This window comes from Vanacampus margaritifer, chromosome 3 (genome assembly GCF_051991255.1).
Source record: "Vanacampus margaritifer isolate UIUO_Vmar chromosome 3, RoL_Vmar_1.0, whole genome shotgun sequence".
Classification (NCBI taxonomy): domain Eukaryota; kingdom Metazoa; phylum Chordata; class Actinopteri; order Syngnathiformes; family Syngnathidae; genus Vanacampus; species Vanacampus margaritifer.
The window spans coordinates 15,049,431-15,070,365 of NC_135434.1; the positions used below are offsets into that span (position 1 = coordinate 15,049,431).

General features: G+C 38.2%; 3 protein-coding genes across 7 annotated transcripts in view; 1 reads left to right on the forward strand and 2 right to left on the reverse strand.

Annotated features, from left to right (window-relative positions):
- The window catches only part of tpcn1 (two pore segment channel 1), a 16,694-nt gene extending 14,912 nt beyond the window's left edge, over positions 1–1,782 (forward strand). Inside the window, exons 26-27 of the mRNA XM_077561454.1 lie at positions 854–943; positions 1,117–1,782. Of these exons, the coding sequence (XP_077417580.1) occupies positions 854–943; positions 1,117–1,260 (234 nt within the window). The 3' untranslated portion in view covers positions 1,261–1,782. The remainder of the gene's footprint in view (positions 1–853; positions 944–1,116) is intronic.
- Positions 1,783–1,904: 122 nt separating this feature from the next.
- Positions 1,905–11,320, reverse strand: slc8b1 (solute carrier family 8 member B1). Of its 2 annotated transcripts, none has more exons than XM_077561456.1 (15): positions 10,598–11,320; positions 9,051–9,203; positions 8,869–8,921; positions 8,603–8,660; positions 7,690–7,795; positions 7,443–7,610; positions 7,239–7,352; positions 7,087–7,158; positions 5,384–5,514; positions 5,163–5,304; positions 3,735–3,856; positions 3,527–3,680; positions 3,371–3,451; positions 3,151–3,215; positions 1,905–2,441 (listed from the first exon to the last, which is right to left on the reverse strand). In XM_077561456.1, the coding sequence occupies exons 1-15, from the start codon at positions 10,757–10,759 to the stop codon at positions 2,259–2,261; spliced, it is 1,764 nt and encodes a 587-aa protein (XP_077417582.1). In that variant the 5' UTR covers positions 10,760–11,320; the 3' UTR covers positions 1,905–2,258. The 2 variants fall into 2 exon arrangements, with proteins under 2 accessions (XP_077417582.1, XP_077417581.1); XM_077561455.1 differs by having other exon boundaries at positions 7,087–7,161.
- Positions 11,321–11,555: 235 nt separating this feature from the next.
- On the reverse strand, positions 11,556–20,707 carry LOC144049561 (acyl-CoA dehydrogenase family member 11). 4 transcript variants are annotated; one of them, XM_077562578.1, is made up of 16 exons: positions 20,424–20,707; positions 19,651–19,725; positions 19,013–19,313; positions 18,506–18,729; positions 18,307–18,406; positions 16,791–16,908; positions 16,560–16,702; positions 16,329–16,481; positions 15,684–15,778; positions 15,500–15,599; positions 13,452–13,592; positions 13,285–13,377; positions 12,526–12,633; positions 12,263–12,434; positions 12,108–12,174; positions 11,556–12,036 (listed from the first exon to the last, which is right to left on the reverse strand). In XM_077562578.1, exons 3-16 carry the CDS (start codon positions 19,283–19,285, stop codon positions 11,916–11,918), a joined length of 1,908 nt encoding a protein of 635 aa, XP_077418704.1. In that variant the 5' UTR covers positions 19,286–19,313; positions 19,651–19,725; positions 20,424–20,707; the 3' UTR covers positions 11,556–11,915. The 4 variants fall into 4 exon arrangements, with proteins under 4 accessions (XP_077418704.1, XP_077418705.1, XP_077418706.1 ...); XM_077562579.1 differs by lacking the exon at positions 20,424–20,707 and adding an exon at positions 20,396–20,414; XM_077562580.1 differs by lacking the exon at positions 19,651–19,725.
- Positions 20,708–20,935: the final 228 nt, after the last annotated feature.

Genomic DNA, 20,935 nt, shown 5'->3' on the forward strand with positions numbered 1-20,935 from the left:
TTAACTTTTTTTTTTCATTTTTGTTGATGAGTATGGAAACCTAGAAAAAAAAATTGGGGGTACATTTAGGACAGATATAAAATTTGTGATTAATCGTGACTGAAGCCCCTAATTTTTAATAATCTTTTCTTAAAAAAATAAAACATGATCGATTTTTTTTAATTTCAAAAATTAATTTGAACAATTTCTATTAGTTTTAACATTTTTTTCCATTTTTGAGTATGAAAACTCAGATTTTTTTTTTGTACATTTAGAACAGATATAAAATTTGTGATTAATCGTGAGTTAACTAGTGAAGTCATGCAATTAATTACGATTACAAATTTTAATCGCCCGATGTCCCAAATTTTTAATTATCTTTACTTAAAAAAAGAAAAAGAAAACATTAATAATTTTTTATTCCTTTTTTTTTTTTTAAGAAAAGATTTTTAAAAATTAGGGGAATCAGGAGATAAAAAATTGTAATCGTAATTAATTGCATGACTTCACTAGTTAACTCACGATTAATCACAAATTTTATATCTGTTCTAAATGTACAAAAAAAAATCTGAGTTTTCATACTCAAAAATGGAAAAAAATGTTAAAACTAATAGAAATTGTTCAAATTAATTTTTGAAATTAAAAAAAATCGATCATGTTTTATTTTTTTTAAGAAAAGATTATTAAAAATTAGGGGCTTCAGGTGATTAGTTTTTATCGTAATTAATTGCATGACTTCACTCACAAATTTTATATCTCTTCTAATACAATTTTTAAAAACTAATAGAAATAGTTCAAAGGAATTTTTGACGTCTTCAGCCGACAATGGCAGTGAATGAGTTCAACTAAATGAACGCTCTCCTTTTGACTTCAGAGTGAACAACAGTCACCCCTCTTATACCAAGGGCGAAGGTCAAGGACGAAGGGCGACCTCAGCATGAAAATGTATGAGGAAGAGATGCAGGTAAGAGCCGTTGGCGGTGTGTTTACAAACTTTTGAATCATTTTGTATGATTTAGTTCACATTTGCATTTGTCTTTTTTACCACATAGTCTAAATCCAGCCTTTAATATTTATTATTAGAGTTGGTAAGAGTGCATCTGCTGACACGTCGCTCCTCCCCTCCTCTTCTTGCAGGAGTGGTATTTAGAGTATTCAAGGGAAAACCTGCCTCAGCTTGACCAAAATCAAGAGCGCGACTTGGACAGTCCCACCTCCAATCCGCCATTCGTGCCTGGGCCTGAACTGAACTCACATGCTGGACGTTACAGTATTAACTGATCAACTCGTGCAGAAGTGATTTTCCAAACAACTATAACTCCAGGATTTATAATCCCCACCCCAACACTTCCCTTTCTCACAGCGGGGTGTCTTTTGAACTGATGTGCGATGAGGACATGGTGGCCTCTCTCTGGACAGACGGACAGACACGTCTTACATTCGCCAGGGACCTTATGGAAATATCCTGTTACAGTATATAATGTACATAATACTGGAGGTCTTTTGCAACCTCTTTTAAAAGACTAATTTAACCAAAGCTGCTGTGGAAAAATGTTAAAATATGACTTATTAGTTTCTTCAACAGCTTAACAACTGCAGTCCATTTACTAGCAATGGTTTTCCTAAGTAAGCCCAAGGAGCAATATCCATGCAATACATGAATGCAGTAATACGTAAAGGTGTCCAAGTCCACATTCAATATTGCTAAATTCCTAGACGTTAAGTCAGTTTGTATATTGACTAAAATGGACAAAGATCATAAGTTTGTCTGTATTGTATTAAATTATATTTCTGTGTAACATAGCTTTTTTGGAGTTGGTGTTTCAGTTAGTTTTTTTTTTTTTTTTTTTTTCATTACTAAAATCATTATTTTACAGAACTCGTACTTCTGTGCTGTACTTGATTTAGCAAATGAATTTGAATAATTCAGACCAAATGAAGATTTTTTTTATGGGGACAATTGACAAAATAGTGTAACAGTATGTGAAAGGCACAATCAATTTGATTGTCATGTACAGTGCATTCTGTTATTGTACAGCGTTTAAAAGCAGAAATGCTGAATCGGTTTTACCTGTGTCCTCTTTTTGAACACCCACATTGTCATCGCAGTGTCAGTCATACGATTAAAAAATATAATTCTGGCACATTCGTGTTATGACCTTCTCGTGTAAAAACTGCTTGGCTACGTGACGGCAACACAGCGCGCTTGTAGGTAGCAGTCAAGTCGAGTATAAAAACAGTGCTCAGGTGGTTCCAGTCTATCAGTTGTGATCGAGTGCTTAGATGATGCCAAACTCTGTGAGCAGAGCGACGAGGAGGAAAACGCCGTAGAAGACCAGGAGGAAAATGCCGTAGGGCCGACCCAAGTGGAAGCGGCTCAGTGGAACGATGATAAAAGACAGAACCAAAGACAAGCCCAGAGAACCTGCCAGGATCCAGGTCAGCAGTCCCTCTGGTTCCAGCTGAGAAGGAAAACAGGAGTGATTAAAAATGTTTTTAAAAAATCCCTGTGGAATCCAACTTGGTTATTAACTCATTCACTGCCATTGACGGCTATAGACGTCAAAAATTCATTTGGACTATTTGTATTTTACTTTTTTCCCACTTTTGTTATGAAAACTTAGAAAAAAATGTTGTACATTTAGAACAGATTTTATTATTTTTTTTATTAATCTGGAGTTAACTAGTGAAGTCATGTGATTAATTACAATTACAAATTTTAATCGCCGATGCCCCTAATAAAAAAAGATTATTAAAAATTAGGGGCGTCAGACGATTAAAATTCTTAATTGTAATTAATTGCATGACTTCAATAGTTAACTTGTGATTAATCATAAATTTTATATCTGTTCTAAATGTACAATAAAACAATTCTAGGTTTTCATACTCTTAACAAAAGTGGGAAAAAAAACTAACTAAAAATAGTTCAAATGAATTTTTGACGTCTATAGCCATCAATGGCAGTGAATGAGTAAAAAAAAAGCTGTTTCGACACAAGATGGCGCCAAAGTTTGGCTAATAGGAAATTAGTAATTGGTGTCAAAAGAAGTTTATTGAAATAATACCTTTAAAACTGAACATATTTGATACATTGCTTGTACTGGACATCATCCCATTGTGCAAGTTATGTGTATTTATTTGTAGACAATCTGTTTTGTTCATGTGACCTACCTGCACTTCAGAGTGTGTTTTGATCCTCTGCACCAAACAGCCCAAACCCACCCCAAGTAACATGTCTGGTGGAGATGCAGTTAAGGTACAGATTATACCGTTACTTAATGTAAACAACTGTAGCTCCCTTATCTCACATTCACCTGACGTCAAACCCAAATATAAAAAAATGAGATATAAGCGAGTGAGGTTAAAAAAATAAAATAAAATAAAAGGATACTGAAAATGATACCCCCGAAGCAGGCCGATATGGCCATCCTGGGGTAACCCTGTCGTGCCAGGGTGATGTCCGAGAAACAGTCTGATAAAAGACAAAGTTAACATTAAATGTTCTTTTTCAACCGCACATAAACCAAACCATTCTGAGCGGGCTCACCTCCGATGCTGTTGCCCCAGGCCAGGAGAGTCAAACCCAGCACCGTGTTGCTGAGACTGAGCACCAGGCCGAGCATGTGCAGAATACTGACCACCTCGGACGCCGCCGCGCTGATCAACACCGCGCTCACCAGGAAGCCCAAAAGAGCGAAGACCTGGCAAAACCATATCAGATGTGTTCGAAAGCAAATGTTCCCGCACACACTTACCGGGTGATATCTTGGCGGGCACTCGTTGGTGGTGCTGCAGAAGACGATAGCGCACAGGAAGAGTCCCAGGAGAAGAGTCAGCACCCACAGAGGAAACTGGCCCTCGATCATGTAATCTCCAACTAGACAATTTTGAACAAGAAATGAAACAATTCGGTCAATATCAATGGAGTTTAAAAAAAAATTTTTTAAAGCCTTTGTTAAAGAAGACTCAGGACGGAATTTCCTTTGTACTTAGTTAAAAAAAAAAAGAAGCTTTTTCAGAAAAACTGAACCAAATACTGATTATAGTGCACAGTATGTATTCATAATTTCATTTTGACCTATACAAACCCCAAACCGTCTTCAAAAAATGCTGATAAAAGATTACATCGATATATTATTCAATATATGTTTTCCACACAAAGCTAGGGGTAAATGATTGTAGTTTTAAGCTGTAATATCACCATTCACCACTAGATGGCAGACATGGTTTAGTTAGACCAGAGCCATATATAGGGAAGAGTTTTGGCCAAGCAGCACTTGACCAATCACAGCATGATTGGTCAACTGCTGGTCACTTGACATATGGACGCCATCTTGTTACCCTGCTGAAAACCGAGTTGGCCAAACTCTCTCTCTATAGCTCTGAGTTAGACCTAAGTCTTTTACTACGACATGAGTAGGCTTTAATATCTTTTTTTTTGTGTGCATTTAGAATAATATACAGGACAAACCTCAATACCATTACACATTTTGAGTGAGTTGATGTTTGTGAAAAAAAATTGCACAAATAAAATCTATATATTAAATGTACTGTATTATGAAAAATGAAATATAATAAGAGCATGTATTTTGCACATATTCATTCCTGAATAGCACTGACGAAAAATTGTGACCTCCAGCATAATGAGATGTAAAAATAATAATAATAATTTAATTTAGAATTTTTATGCTGACACAATTTCCTTTTTATTTGTATGAATTAATGCTTAATTTTACATGAACTTTTATATTTGCCATTATTTAGCTTTACCCCTTGTAGTTTAAAAAAAAACAAAACTTTATTTAAGCTATTTCCGCTTCTAATCCACAATTAATTTAGTGACTATTACTTATTTGTGTGTTAGGGGTTGGACGGGCATAACGGGAGCTGGGACAGCTTGTTTGCCTTCTTTCATTGTTCAGTCAACAGCAAGTTACAAAATGGCCGCCTGATAAGATGGATGCAAATGGGTAGATTTTGCTGCTTAATTCATATTTCACAAATGTTGAGACTGGTGAGGGCACATAGAACATTTTTGGCTTGACTTCCCCTTTCATGATGACGCTTTCTTTTTTTTGTGATGCACTTTAAGGATTTATGTTGCTAGCCAAAATAATGTTGAATGTTGACATCTCAGAAAATACATGAATACCGTAAATAAGTCATTTCCTCTTTCCACTTACAAATTCCAGACTGGAAAGCGAGCACGCACACGAGCGGTGCAGTGACCAGATGAAGACAGTTGAGAGGTCGTCTCCAGTTCTTGTCTTCTTTATCGAGATCTACAACGGGGATGCACAGCAGCAGTATGACCTCCACGGGGGTCTGAGAGGTGGACGCCGCCATTTTAATAAAACCTTCACATGGAGCCAATTGGGCTCGGTGCGTCTATCGTTTGGCGCACCTTCAACACTTTGATGACTCTCCACTTCCAGTTTTTCCTCCTCCACTGCCGGTTGTCCACCGGGTTGAGGGAGCTCAGCAGGATCTGGCTGGTGGACTCGGGGTATTGCAGGAGGGGCCTGTATTCAGACTCTGAAAGGCAAGACGCGTTCATGAATATCAACAAATACGCAACTCATAAAAAGTTGGGGATATTCGACCAAGTTTCACAGATGAACCCTTGGCGTTTTGTAAAATTTAATCAGGGCTGCTTTGTTTTTGTTTCTTTTGTTTTCAGGCTCCAGAGTGTTTTGGTGGTTTTCTATGCCACACCTGCGGGCGGTTATCAATTAGCAGGTGAAAGGGTTATTGTTCCGCAGCACTCGCTTGTTCCCTGTTTGTCCCGTCAGCCGTTTCTTCCCGGCCGGTCAGCCATTACAGGAAGTACTACTGGGATTTTCTATTTTGTGTATTCTGCCTTCTGGTTTTTGCTTCTCTCTTTTGTTTGGTAGTAGCGGTCTTCGTTCTGTTGTACTCCATCCAGGCTCTTTCTGTTTGTTCTCTTTAGCTTTTTCCTGTCAACCATTTTGTTGTTGTATTTATTCTTATAAACGTTTACGATGTTTTAATGATGATAAAAAATAAAAATGGTAGAAATGAGCAAAAAGGGACCAATAGGCAAGTTTATATAACCTGGAATCCGATACTTTACACAGACTGCAGATATCAAACACTTTACACTTTAAGTGTTAAATCAGCAACATTTAGGCCGCTAACGCAGCACTTCCTGTTAGCACCCTCATTTGAAAGCTTTTCACACCACTTCCGCTGGACTACTTTAGCGGACTACCGCTAACTTAGAGGCTTACCCAGCATGCTTTCTTGCCATTAGTAACACTTGAGACTGTGTTAATTTGTTATTTTGTGCAGACAAAGTGTAATGTAGTTAAAGTGTTGTTGTTTCTAGTCATGTATTAAATTATTGCCACTTTTGGTGTTAAATTATCTTTAGCTAACAAAGGTAGCACATATAATGTTATGTCCTACCTTTGTGTGGTAGGAGAAAATGTGTATGAGAATGTGATAATAGATACATAGACGTTGTGAACTCAACACACTTTATTTGCTGAAACGGTAGTGATGGGAATATGAAACTTCATGAAGCACTTGCAATATTATTTTACTCCTCTAGATGGTGGTGTTGGTTTAAAAAAAAATGAAGGCTAGTGCAATGGAAATGGATTAAATTGTCACTTCATCTTTAAACCAAAAGTGCCATCTAGAGAAGTCAAAAAATATCACAAATGCTTCATGAAGCTTCATTTGTCCATCACAACGAAACTGATCCGCAGGCCGGAGGAAATTAATGTGCTGGCTGGAATAGCGGCCCCCGAGCAGTGCATATAGCAGTCCGGCCTACCGGGAATTTGCCTAAATACATTGGCTTGGAGGGCCTTGTTCATTTCCCTCCTTTTCATTTTTTTCCATCTAAGAAACTCGAGGCGCTAAGTAGCGAACCACCAGGCTTCCTGTCCCGTCTCCCTCTGTCGGTCATTATTTTTCCGTGTTTCTGTGAAGACCAACTCCTTGCTGACTTAGCCAATAAATCTGATTGTGATATTCATTTCAATTAAAGGTCACGGTGCATTTTAGTTTCATCCTGAAATTTCACCCAGAAGCAGAATATAATATAATTTTTTGTGACTACATGTGTGTCTTTCCCACCATATTCCTGTTGGTCTGTCGCAGCTAACAGACATGGCACGTCGTTATCGTACGATTCCAACGACTCAAATCCTGCTGCAAAGGAAATAAACCCAGAATGAATTTGTGTTGCTTGATATGTGCGTGTGTGTGTGCGTGTGTGTGTTTTGAACCTTGAATATGTGGAACATTGTCGATGGTTGCACTGCGCAAACGTTTTTGCCGGCTATAGATGTAGGCGCTGATGACTACCGTCAACACATACACCACATAGAGGCCCAAGTACCCTACAAACATGAGATACAGAAATAAATGCTATGAAAGCTGCAAGCCAAAACAAGGAATTATGGGAAATGGAGTCTCTGTGCTGAGCGTACCCAAAGTTTCTCCCAGCGTGGTGGTTCCTCTAAACAGGATCAGGTAAGTCCAGAACACCGCCACCATGTAGAAGATGACATCACGCAAGAAAGGACGCGAGGCCACGGCGAAAGGTTTGACCAACGCCACGCTGCCGGCGACAACTGTGGTGACAAAAACGCCGGCGCCTGCCAAGAGTGGCGGACAAAAGCGGATCATTTGCACAGTTCAGCTTGATAGTCACAATCTTGTCGTGTGCCCGCCTACCAAATAACGCTCCGACCGCCAGCCCAGCGGTGTGCGGGCGAGAAAACGCCGCTATGGCGCTGAAGATGTCTGGAGCTCCGTTACCAAGAGCTAGGAAGGTCACACCCTCGACGAAAATATTAGTCAAGGAGACTATAGGCAAAAAAAAAAAAAGTTTTGTCGACGTGAATGATGTCTGACATTTGTGCCCAGTTGATAATGCACATTTGAGCTGGACCTGTTTTATCATGTTGAGAACCTGTTATTGACATGTGCACTTTAAAACAACTACCGCTGTTTTCTTAAGATGGAACTCAGAGACAACAGATACAATAAAAACAGCAGAGGCCCCAGAATTTAACCCTGTGGAACACCACATGTTCCGTTATACATGTAAATTCATAGTGTATATGTTCATCCAACCATTTTTTGTAAGTAATGAAATCACACGACGTACCACCACAACAGTCACACGTCGACTAGGCCAGCAATGTAGTGTGATCACTTGCATTTGAGTCGGATGTGTATCTCGTAAAAAAAATTTTCCTGAGGTTCGATCGAACCCAAGTCAAGAACCACTGATTTAACTATACAGTTTTTTTTGTATTTGTTTTTATTTTGCTTTGTTTACTCTGCAGCCATGTCGGCAATCCGGATAAATAAAGGTTGAATAAATGAATATTTACAGAAGAAATGAGCAAGTGCTACAGAAAATTTATAGACGCTTTTTTTTTTCGGCATATAAAAATATTTCTGGTCATTTGAAGATCAGAGATTAGAATTGTATCTCTACTTCAGCCATTTAGCGTGGAATATGCTGTACCACCCAAAATAATTATAATAATAATAAGTATGACTAGTAGATTGTGACAACAAAACTAGCTTTGTTGAGACTGCTTGTAAAACAGAGAGCGGGTTGCTAGATGAAGGATACGGCTACGTTGTGAGTGAGATGCAGACTTGTGGAGATGGCTGACAGGTTAGGACAAAAACTGTGGAGAAACAGAGAAGAACTAGTTGTTACCATTTTGAAAATCTTTTCTAAACAGAAACCTCTTTTCCCACTCATGGTCGGTGTAGTGAAGTATGAAAGCAGAACAAAGTCCACTTCTAAAGTCACACCAGTGAAGTGAAACAAATGAAGATTTTACATTCTAATGCGCATGTGACCGAAGCAGTAGTAACACAAAATAGACTTACAACTTTGATGCGATGAGGCCAAGTATGACGAACAAAACGAACAGCCATATAATCTGTGGAGAATCGGAGGGAAGAAATATCAGATGTGTTCAAGGATACAAAACACATAATAACGAAGGCTGTGTAACCAAAAGTCGAGTGTATTTACATTAGTAACGTTCCTCGGCACACAAGCGACTTACACAGAGAGTGACTGTGAGGGGTGTGAGGTCAGGAGGAAGCAGACAGAAGGCCACTTGGAGGTAGTTGACGAAACCATCTTCCACGCTGCAGTCTGGCGCGTTTTTAACGAACGCGCAGCGCTCTGCGGCGCTGACGTCCATCACATGATCGCACTGAACACACAAACGTTCAAGAATACTGTCTGTTTATAGGAGTTTTCATCAATTCCCTGTATGCGCCATTTGTTTATTAGCTAAGCACAAATTAATCACTACTTACAGTATGTAGTATCTCTAAAAAGTCGAAGAGAGTTTCATTATGTTGTGGGCAAAATGATGCGTTTCCTGTTGTGTAAATATTTGACAACAGCGGAATACTTTGTATTTGCCAACATTGTGGCAACACATAGTGCTTAAAAAAAACATATATACAGGCTAATGATGTAATGATCTGGAACATGTACATATAAATAATCAATTATAATTGTGCAACAAAAATGTTTTACAAATATATCTATATAAAAAATGCAGGCTTAAAAAGAATACATTCGCAATGTAATTATTAGAGATGGGCGAGTACCTGCAACAGGCATCAGTATTGTGCCGATGCAACCTGATTTTAAGGTTTTGAGTACTCATGGAAGCTTCTGATACCAGCCACCGATACTTCGGCAAAATTAATATGACATTATGTCCTACTTGGCAGTAGTTGCCGCAATACTGCAGCAGTTTGACTTGTCAGCTAATCATCATCTATGTTAGAAGGAAACGTTTTTTTCATTGTGTTAAATGGAATCTTGTATATCAAAAGTAGGCTACTAGAGGTATTGGTGAATAGTTGTATTGGTATCGGTATCGGTCGAGGGGGGTAAAAGTGGTATGGAACACCACTGTTATTTATTACAATATTTTAAATTATAACTAATTATTATAAATTCTTTAGAAAAAAAAGTTTTTGTTTTCCACAAGCTTCCAAATTCTAAACAAAATTCAAAACACTTTTTTTTTTTGTAAAATTAAAATATCTGTATTTAAAATGTAATTTAAATTTAACATAAAGTTATATTGTATTTGCTTTGTATTGTACCATGGTTTTTGTATAGCAGATATCGTAGTACAATAGAGGTTAATTTTATCCTCACTAATGTGATTATTTTTGAATGACGAAGCTTTATTTATAGTGCAGTTAAGTGAACAGTCATTTGTAATATTGCTTTAAAAAAAAAATATATATATATATATATACATATATATATATATATATATATATATATATATATATATATATATATATATATATATATTAGAAACATCAATATTAGAGTAATTACTGTATTGTTCATGTGACGTGTACGGTACTGTACACAAACAAATCAACAAGTTCACTACAGGTAGAAACATGATTTCAGCTGTCGTTATTAGTGCCTGTGATCATGTGACCCGAATCTGCTGACATGTTAGATTTGACTTAACGAGAGCATATTTTCCTAAGAAACAATAAATGATAATCGTGGTCAATAAATCTAACATAAAGTGGACAGTTCATGTTCACGTCTTATCTCACCAACCTTGTCGTCGTTGTTTATCTGAGCTATGATGGCCAGTGAGGCATTCACTGACCCTCCGTCTACTTCCCCACCTGTCCGGGTCGTGAGGACAGAGAAGTCCGAGGCGGCATGCTGGGACAAAAATGTCCCAACCAGGAGACACAACAGAGTAGCCACAGACATTATTTTGTTGTTCTTGCTGTTTTCTTTCTTTATCCAGGAGCCACGTCCATTCTGGTGACAGCTACACGTAAAACGACGGTGGAGGCTGCAGTCCTATTTCGTTTCCTGCTAAAACTGAACTAAAAATCTTGTCAATAAACATTAAAAACATTTAAGTCGATATCCTGTATAGCTACACATTCACGTAGACGTGAAGTGCGATTCTTTGGCTGTCTTTCCAGATGCGACTGCTAAAAACGTCCGAGAATTCTCGACACCTAAGGGGAAGCTCCGCCCACCACAATACCAACTACGTGTGCTTCCTTCAATGACTTCTCGAAAAGTCAACGGTTCTCACTTGCTTCCCATCACAGCACACACGGAAACGTTCACTCACTGTTAATTAAAAAATGAAAACAAACCTGTTTCAAGGAATCCATATTATTCGTATTGTAAAACTGAACATGGTTACACAGTATACGAAACAAAAATACGGTTTGACATAAACAATGGAAGACGACACTAACACAATTGAATGGTGAAGCCACGCACTTCTAAGGATATTTGTAAACAGTTGCATACAATGTATTTGCTTTTCCACAAGTGTGAGTGCGTTGTCAGGCTCAGCGGATCAAAGGAACATTTCAGATGAAACTAAAGGAGTGCTGCATAATCTTGAAAGTGTGGCGTGACTTGGCGGGGCGCGAGGTGTGACCGATAACAGCTACTGAATTAATGTAATTTCTGTTGAATAGCATTGAGCAACTGTGTCGTTTTTTAACCACATAGGCTACAAGGACGTTACAACACAATACAATTGGAAATTTCAAATATGTTTATTTTCTTATTGTTAAGTCTGCATATAATCGTTCCATATTTTCAAAACTTTTGAAGGCATCATGGCTGTGAACTTTACCATTTAAACTAAACGGTACAAACTCCTGATTTTTTCATTTGAAGCACAAAAACATTTACTAAAGATCACGAAGCGAAATACAATTAGGTTATATTAATACAAATAGAATATTATATACTTTTATTGCTTCACAATTAGACCATTTCCATTGGCCATGCAATCCAAAGCAGATTTAATTTACTGTTACCAGCATCTACAAAAAAAAGTGTACAATAAAGTAACTAATACAGATGAAATACTGTATAAAAAGTACAGAATGCATCAGTTTTTGCCCTCAGTTGCCTGGTCGAACACAAGTGCGGAATCAAGTCGTGGCGTGTTGGCATCGTAACATCCTCTCGCCCTGTTAGATGCCACGACGCATAAGTCTTGTTCACACCACCTGATGAACAATACAAAAATATTTTCAATTGTTTTAAATTACTGTATATTGTTTTTTTGTTTGTTTTTTACCTAAGAGCTGCATAGACGTCAGCTGGAGATGCTCCTTTCCAACTTGCATGGTCAATAAGAAGGGCACCTATGATTAAGGCGAAAGGATGTGCGCAGTTAATGGACATCCGTTTCATCTATTCAAATGTACTGTTTATTTTGCATTTATCATGTACCTGTATAAATGCGAGCCAAGCTGTATGCCAAGTCTCTGGCTGCCAGTTCCAGATAGCCCGGCACTTTAGTGGTCGCCTCCTGGACAAATCCTTTCAGTTGAGAGAGGGCCCCATCTACTGCTCTCACCGCTGGGTCCAGAGAGGAGACACCTGAAGCTCCTGCAATCAGAGACTACACACACACACACGCAGTTTCACTCGATCATTCCCGTTTCACTGCAATTGGTGGATTCGTTTGACGTGTGCATCCAACAAGCTTTTACTTTGGCATGAGTGAAATAAGCATGGAGAACCATTCCTGAGCTTCGATTCACAGAGCGCAGCAGGTCCAGGGACAAAATGTTTGTTGTACCTTCCCATATGCTCAGCACCTAACACACACACACACACACACACACACACACACACACACACACACACACACACACAAAAAGCATCAAATGTGCCATCGATATGGAGAAGGTGTTTAACTCCTTCACTGCCATTGACGGCTATAGACGTAAAAAAAATCATTTTAACCATTTCTATTAGTTTAACATTTTTTTCCACTTTTGTTAACAAGATTATGAAAACCTAGTGTTTTTTTATATTGTATTAGAACAGATATAAAATTTGTGATTAATCGTGAGTTAACTAGTGAAATCATGCGATTAATTACAATTAAAAATAGTACTCGCCTGACGCCCCTAATTTTTAACAATCTTTTCTTTAAAAAAAGAAAAAGAAAAGATTATTAAAGACAAAAACAAAAATTAGGGGCATAAGATGATTAAAAGTTGTAATCATAATTAGTTGCATGACTTCATTAGTTAACTCACGATTAATCACAAATTTTATATCTGTTCTAAATGTACAAAAAAAATTCTAGGTTTTCATACTTTTGTTAACAAAAATGGAAAAAAATTAACTAATAGAAATAGTTCAAATGATTTGCTTACGTCTATAGCTGTCAATGGCAGTGAATGAGTTAACTATGTAGGAGCTCCTTACAACGCCAGAAGAAAACCTGTGTACTTTTTCACCTGTGCATCTCGAAGTAGTACCGGCAACCCGGTGTCCTCCATGTAGCCCTGCCCGCCAAAGCTCTCCAAACCCTCCGACACAACAGCGACCGCCTGAAATGAGACACCAGCTCAGAGTCCAGACTCAGTGGGTTAACCGTCAACTAGTGCAAAGTATTTGCGCGTGCCTGTTTGCCAGTGTAGAGTTTGACAACAGGTGTGAGCAGACGTAAGAGGTGCGTCTCAAACTCAGTGGCGATGCCGCTCTCCTCTCGTCCCATGAGGCGACAGACATCCATCACCAGGAGGAAAGCGCCGCGGGTCTCCACCTGCACACGTCACAGGCAATGGCATATCACATGTACAGTGACTATCAAAAGTCTACACACCCTTTGTTAAATGCCAGGGTTTTGTGGTCTATAAACAAATGAGACCAAGACCTATCATTTCAAAAACTCATGTTGGATGTAAATGGGAGTCATTACACATTTGCAACCATTTAACTCATTCACTGCCATTGACGGCTATTGACGTCAAAAATTTATTTGAACTATTTCAATTAGTTTAACATTTTTTCCACTTTTGTTAACAAGAGTATGAAAACCTAGAGTTTTTTTTATTGTACATTTAGAACAGATATAAAATGTATAATTAATCGTGAGTTAACTATTGAAGTCATGCGATTAATTACAATTAAAACATTTAATTTCCTGACGCGATTAAAGAAAAGAAAAGATTATTAAAAATTAGGAGTGTCAGGCGATTACGTTTTTTAATCGTAATTAATTGCATGACTTCACGAGTTAACTCACGATTAATCACAAATTTTATATCTGTTCTAAATGTACAATAAAAAATTCTAGGTTTTCATACTCTTGTTAACAAAAGTGGAAAACATGTTAAACTAATTGAAATAGTTCAAATGAATTTTTGACGTCAATAGCCGTCAATGGCAGTGAATGAGTTAAAGTGCCTCTAATAAAGTTAAGCTTTTCTAGTAGATGCCTGGAGATTACCTACCTTAACTGGTATTTGGAACACTTCACAATTTCCTCCACCTTGGCTAAGACGTGAATTCATGTCAATGTCGCTGCCATATTGGATGTGGAAAAGAGCAGCTGTGACAATGCCTCATTTATTTGCTGCTCGGAGATTATACCAACTGTTTTACACACAAAATCAGACCTTTTGCCAACACAATTTGCTTATTTAGTGGCTAATACTATGAAGTTCCATATGTGGGCAAGAATTTCTGCAGTGAAAGCAGAAGTCATTTATATTTAACTGACTTGCCCAAAGGTTACAACTCTGTTGTTAGTTGCCGAGTTAAAATTTCGCAATCTACTATTATTTAGGTTTCCCCAAAGCCAAAGGGCTGAGAAAGCAGCGAGGAACTGCGGTCAAGGAAGGTTTTTGAGGTAGTCCTTATCTAGTGATGGTCACATTTAGCTAAATTGAAAATAAATCCATCCATCCATCCATTTTCTTGGCCATTGAATGAAAAAAAAAAAAGTTAAAGTAAGTTAAATGCACTTGAGTGTTATTTGTTCAGAAAACCCGTGTCATATATATATACTGTACATTTCAGGATCTGGGTTTTATAGGTGAACATTCAAAATGTAAAAATATTTAAATGTTTATCAAAATAATAGTGCTACATGTTAGATGCAAAAATTCATTAAAACAGTAGAAAAATACATAGCTTAGTTTGGGTCTTTTATTGTAAACATGTATGTTAATATCTAGTATATAATCATCAAACTAGAAAGTTGCATAACATTGTTTTTGATGTTTCCGAACTATTTTGTAATTAGTGTGCACGTGGGTATATATTTTGGAAACAGATTGACACCAAAAACAATCATACTATTATGACAACTACCAATATATGCAACACAGTTACAGTACAGATGTGATGATTAATATTAAAATATACCGGTATATGGAGTAAATATTTATAATCATCAGATTAAAAGTCACATGCGTTGTATGTGTGTGTATGGTGGATGAGAGGCATCAATTTTGTGCATATTATTGTTTGTCTTAAGTCCATTTACTTGTTTTAGTTGACAAGCAGAGTCGCCACATCCAATATGGTGGGTGTATCACAGCAACAGGCAAACCTCAAGGCAGGGTTGGCAAGTTGCACAGTATGTACAGACAGTATGACGTCTACCCTCAAAAGGAAAGAAAAGCATGACGGGAAATGCTGAATGGGGCTTCTGTGCCATCTTACCTCCATCCTGGCAAGGGTCTGCATGTGCAGCGGGTGCTCTTTAAGAAGCTTTCCGAAAGCGGTGCGGCGAGTGGCATAGTCACGTGCTAGCTGGACCACCCTGAGTGCATATAAGCATCAGTCATCTGTTCAATTGGAGTCAACTTGGACAGGAAGTGATGCAAGCGCATGAATTGTATTGTGCCTCCTCATTGCTGCTGCTGCAGACATGCTGTTGTGGATCCTGGTTATGGTCAGCATGTTCGCTATGGAGGACACGCCTCTTCCTTCTTCTGATAGCTGGTAATAAAGCCATTAGGTAGTAAGTAAATGAACATAACAAATTGTATGTAGATTTTATTCGGAAATGTATAGCCACCACAATCTACTCAGATTCAATATGAGAGTAACTAAAATTGCACGTTAACTCATTCACTGCCATTGGTGGCTATAGACGTCAAAAATTCATTTAAACTATTTCTATTAGTTTAAAAAAATTCCACTTATTGCTAACAAGAGTATGTAAAACCTAGAAGAAAAAAAAGTATTGTAAATTTATAACAGATATAAAATTTGTGATTAATCGTTAGTTAACTAGTGAAGTCGTGTGATTAATTACAATTAAAAATTGTAATCGCCTGATGGGCCTAATTAAAAAAAAAGGGGGCGTTTAATCGTAATTAATCGCATGATAATTTTATATGGTATAAATGTACAATAAAAAATTCTAGGTTTTCATAAAAAATGTAATGATTTTTTTTTTTAAACTAATAGAAATAGTTCACTTGAACTTTTGACATCTATAGTCGTCAATGGCAGTGAATGAGTTGATATTGATTTCAGAACTGACCCTGTGTGCCCGGAGGCCGTCCAGCAGTAACTCGGCTGTGGGCATCTGTCTGGTGCCTAGCTTGTCCTTCAGCCTTTGAACCTCAATCCCTCTTAGACAGCCATCTTGATCTCGACTCACCTCTGCATAGAACAGAGACAAACCTCGGCTGCCCTTGAGGAAGCACATATTCACAAAATGTCGGTGAAATGTCATTCTCACACGCTCATACACAAATAGTTTAGGCGGTACCGGTGTTGTTACTCCCGCTGTGTCGCACACTCGGGCCAGTGTGAGAGTCATGTCTGCATCAGTGGCAGAGGTGAACCACTTGTAACCATAAAGTTTATACCAGCCGTCCGTTTGGGGAACAGCCATTGTTTCTGTGCCACTGGCTGAACAGAGACACACAAAAGTGCAATAAGAAACCTAACAGACATGCATTTTAATCAGTTATAATGATTTATTATAACTGCAACTCACCTACATCTGAGCCTCCTTGTCTTTCTGTCATCCACTGTCCCGATGTCCAGAATTGTTCAGGCTGACGGCTGGTTAGTCGATTGTAGGCTTCTTCTACAGGCCAAGAAATGCCGATGGACTTGACATAAACAGACACAGACCATATTTATGTGTCTCTGAGCGAATGTTTCTCAATCTTTATTGAGCCAAGGCACAATACATTACGTTAGAAACATCTTACGGCACACCACCTAACAGACGTGGCAAAATGTATGTGGGTCATTGACGGATAAGGATTTCACCAGACCGAACACAGTTATTTTTTATTTATTTATTTTTTATAAAAACACATTGAATATTTATACTTTATTATTATGTACTATTATCAACAATTTAGGACATACATCGACAAAAGAAAACTTTCTACAGCGGTCGTACCTCATAATATTTTCAATTTTCAATCAAATTATTAGGCTAACAATTAGCCATCAAAACAAAACAAACTAGCTAGTTGGACAAAAGTTTTTTTTATTTTTCCCAGGTCATAACACATGACGTCCAAATATGACAACTGGATACAAGTTGCTCAAAGAGTAATTTTTTTTTACACATATGTGAGACAGTACAAATCTAGCTTCTTGACTGTCTTGTGGATGATACAAACTCCTGTCTTTAAAGTCAACCTTACACATTTCTTGACAATAACATGTCATATGTGACCTCACTAGTCTAAACATGACATTGTGATTAATATTACATTTGTGGAATAAGAGTTATGAAGCAAAATCCAGCCATTTTTATCCATCTCAGCAGGTGGCCATTTTGCCACTTGCTGTCGACTGAAGATGACATCTATCACAACCAATCACAGTGCAGCTTCAGAAAACAGGTGAGCTGTGATTGGTCATTGCCTGAGCTCTGAGCAACATTGATGTCATCTTCAGTCAACAGCAAGTGGCAAAATGGCTGCCCCTGGAACCGTCACTTGCCTACGATGAAGGTTGGCGTGGGTTCTCTTCCCCGCCTGGGAGACCATGTTTGTATGTGTGCGTGTTTGTGAGAGCAAGTGCAAAAAAAAAAAATATATATATATATTTTTTTTTTTTTTATGTGTGCGTGTTTGTGTGAGCAAGTGCAAAATTATTATTATTTTTTATAAATCAAATTTTTTTTAAATGGCCGCCCCCTGAGATGGATAAAAATAGCTGAATTTTGCTGCTTAACTTATATTCCACTAACGCAATATTAACCAGAATACCATATTTAGACCAGTGAGGCTGCATAAAACATATTATTGTAAAAAAGAAAAGAAAAAAAGGTTGACTTCCTCTTTAAATGTATTTCAAAATAAAAGTCCCAAATTATTTTTTTCTTTTTGGTTGCACCACATGATAATTCATTAAATGGGCATCATCGGACAAACTTCGTCATCCTTCAATGACCCAGTAGCTTGACAAAAATAATTACAAACCTACTAAGCTCATTTCAGCAAAGATCAAGGAAAAAGTGATACATTTTTTTGTGAGACGTTATTAACCTGAATGACTTTGGCAGCCCCGTCAGTCATGGCCAGAGGACACGTGTAGAGGCCAGATGAGGGGGAAAAGAGGTACAACTTGCTCATCTGATAAACCCGGCTGAAACAAAAACACACTTACATCAGCTCACTTTTATCAATCACTACAACCTATAACACTACACTACTACCAGTTACAACAAAGTGGGGCAAAAAAAACCTCCACTCTCCAAATGGCCTCTCGTAGGCGATGGCAACCAATCCCTCCTGCGCAGACAGATCTTTCATGCGTTTCCATGCTGGGGATGTCAGGATGCGGTCCACTCGGCGTCCCCATGGGTCAACGTGCACCAGCTGCGGGGGAGTGACCTCACACTCTCTTCCCCACACGTCCACCTCTGACGCCACACGCTTGCCAAAGGCACACAAATCTGTGAATACTGCCTAAGAAATAAAAATGTGTTTTTATTAATTTCCACCAATAAGGTTACCACAAATGAAACTTTTCAATTAAATCGAATCAATCGGGAAAAAACTGCAAAAGTGAAGAAAAGTGCTTAAGTTTAAACTACAGTAACAACGTTTCAAACAAAATGCATATCATAGTTTATATATTATGTATTGATTGATCATTGACTATTGTGGGCCCCCAACAATATATGCTTCTTATGCAATTTCTGTCTGACGGTCACTTTGACATTCAACAACCTCCTTATTCCTCACTAACCTCTTGAGGAAGGTGTCTCCTCAAGTATCCCCTCAATAAGGCATCCTCCAAAAAAGGATTCTTGAGTACAGGTCTGTCCTGAAAGAAAGATCCCAACCTGGCTGCAGAAAAGGGCAGAGCTGCTGCTGTTTCCCAGTGTTGCTCATCCTCAGATGGTCTCGAACCTGCTTCGATGCTACTGATGCTTCTGGTGCGGATGCGGGGACGAGGGACACCGCACAGCACCTTCCAGCCACTGCAGCCAGCAGCCTGGCAACGCCTAAGGGCTGACATGGTTCTGCGACTGGTTAGTGTCCACTGTCTAAAAGGAGGTAGGGGAGCGGGACAAAAAAAAAAAAAAGGACTTCATGTAATTTACAAGTTTAGTTTTAGATTTAAAGGAAAACTGAACCACATACGAAACAATGCGTGCCATTTATGACCTTCAAATGCATGTTGATACGCATTTCCTGCCATGGAAAAAGTACAGTACATTAAACTAATTCATTTATCTGTCGATTTTTGAATGGGAGACGGGGCGCACCCTTGACTGGTCACAACCACAGCTGCACATAACTGGCAAACAGCTGTTCACACTTATCAGCAATTTAGATTCTACATTTTATTCTTTTTTTTTTCAGAACTGTAGTGTACTGTACCTTGAGAAAGCAAGCACACAGAGAAAGGCCTGTATCGTAGAGTTTTCAGCAGTTAGGCGAGATCAGTAAAACAATCTGGAAAATAAATGTAGTTTTTTTTTTTATAGGCCTATTTGAAGCTTCAAATAGACAAACATTTAACAGAACAGTGTTGTGGTCTGCGAGAAAAAGAATCATGGGAGGATTATTTTATGTGGCCACGATAAACAACACAAATGTTATGCTGGTGCTTGCTAAATAATTAATTTCAATAAGACCTACTATGAGATTCGAACATTGAACTTCATAACTGTGAGGCAGCCACAGATATAGTAACAAGTAGCTACCACTATTCACTGTTAAAAAAATAACTATATATTTAAGGAGAATGATGTTGTACAACTACTTCTTTCGTTCCTCCTGTCCTTTATTTGTTTGAAAAGTTTTGCCCCAGCAGCTCAACTAAAAAGCCCAAGTAGCTCCTGTCAAAATCTGTACAACGGGTCGAGCTCAATTATGTGTCAAAGTTCATTTATTGACATTATTGCCGTAGAGCAACATAGTTCATTTTCAACTTTTTATGCCAAGATATGATATACAGTACAACCTAGTATTAGCTTCTTCGATAGTTAGTCGAGCTTGACGAGCACTCGGCTAACAATTAGCTTAGTTGACGAATATACCCTTCAGTACGTGAATAGAAACATGTTTTATGGGATGTCTTGATATGATACATGAGTATGCGAAGTCACACGACAAAAGATACCTTGGTGAAAAGAGGCGATGGAGCTTACCGAGCAACAATGGAGCAGCTTTGTTTATGTTTACCAAACCTTCCCTTCCAAAATAAAAGCACCTGTCATTCTCAAACTTTTACACAAAGTATCACCTAAAAAAAAAGTCTGCTTGCAAGTACCACAGTCCCTGACCTACATTAAACTACAAAAAAATTAAAGGCAGTTTTTCAAGTGTTAATGCAAATATATTATCAATTTAAAAGTGAACAGAAAGCAGTGATTTTATTTTTTCCAGAGAGCGTCCTCACCACTAGGCTAGGTGGCACTAGTGGTACCGTGTTGTTGCCAAATGTTTGCCATGAGGTAGATGCCACGGACTTCCGACTTCCGGGTTTTACACACCAGCGCCGTTTTCGGCCACTGCTGGCCGCGTTCCAACACTCGCACCCCCACCGCACGTTGTTCATGATGATGTTTTCGAGGGGGGGGGGGGGGGGGGGGGTAATTAATTTGGGGTTTATTTTCAACATTATCAAGGTCTTATTTAGCTCTAGTTATTAAAATTGACG

Bases quoted from the DNA above. Each gene is read 5' to 3' on its own strand.
- slc8b1 (XM_077561455.1), bottom strand. From the start codon at position 10,759: ATGTCTGTGGCTACTCTGTTGTGTCTCCTGGTTGGGACATTTTTGTCC. The intron at 3,452-3,526 runs GTGAGCCCGCTC...GTCTTTTATCAG, and splicing joins CTGGGGCAACAGCATCGGAG to ACTGTTTCTCGGACATCACC. The intron at 2,442-3,150 runs GTAGGTCACATG...TTTCCTTCTCAG, and splicing joins AAACACACTCTGAAGTGCAG to CTGGAACCAGAGGGACTGCT.
- LOC144049561 (XM_077562580.1), bottom strand. From the start codon at position 19,285: ATGTCAGCCCTTAGGCGTTGCCAGGCTGCTGGCTGCAGTGGCTGGAAG. The intron at 18,407-18,505 runs GTTTTTTTTGCC...TTTTTGTTTCAG, and splicing joins AGGCCATTTGGAGAGTGGAG to CCGGGTTTATCAGATGAGCA. The intron at 13,593-15,499 runs GTAAGATGGCAC...TGACGTGTGCAG, and splicing joins AGACCCTTGCCAGGATGGAG to GTGGAGACCCGCGGCGCTTT.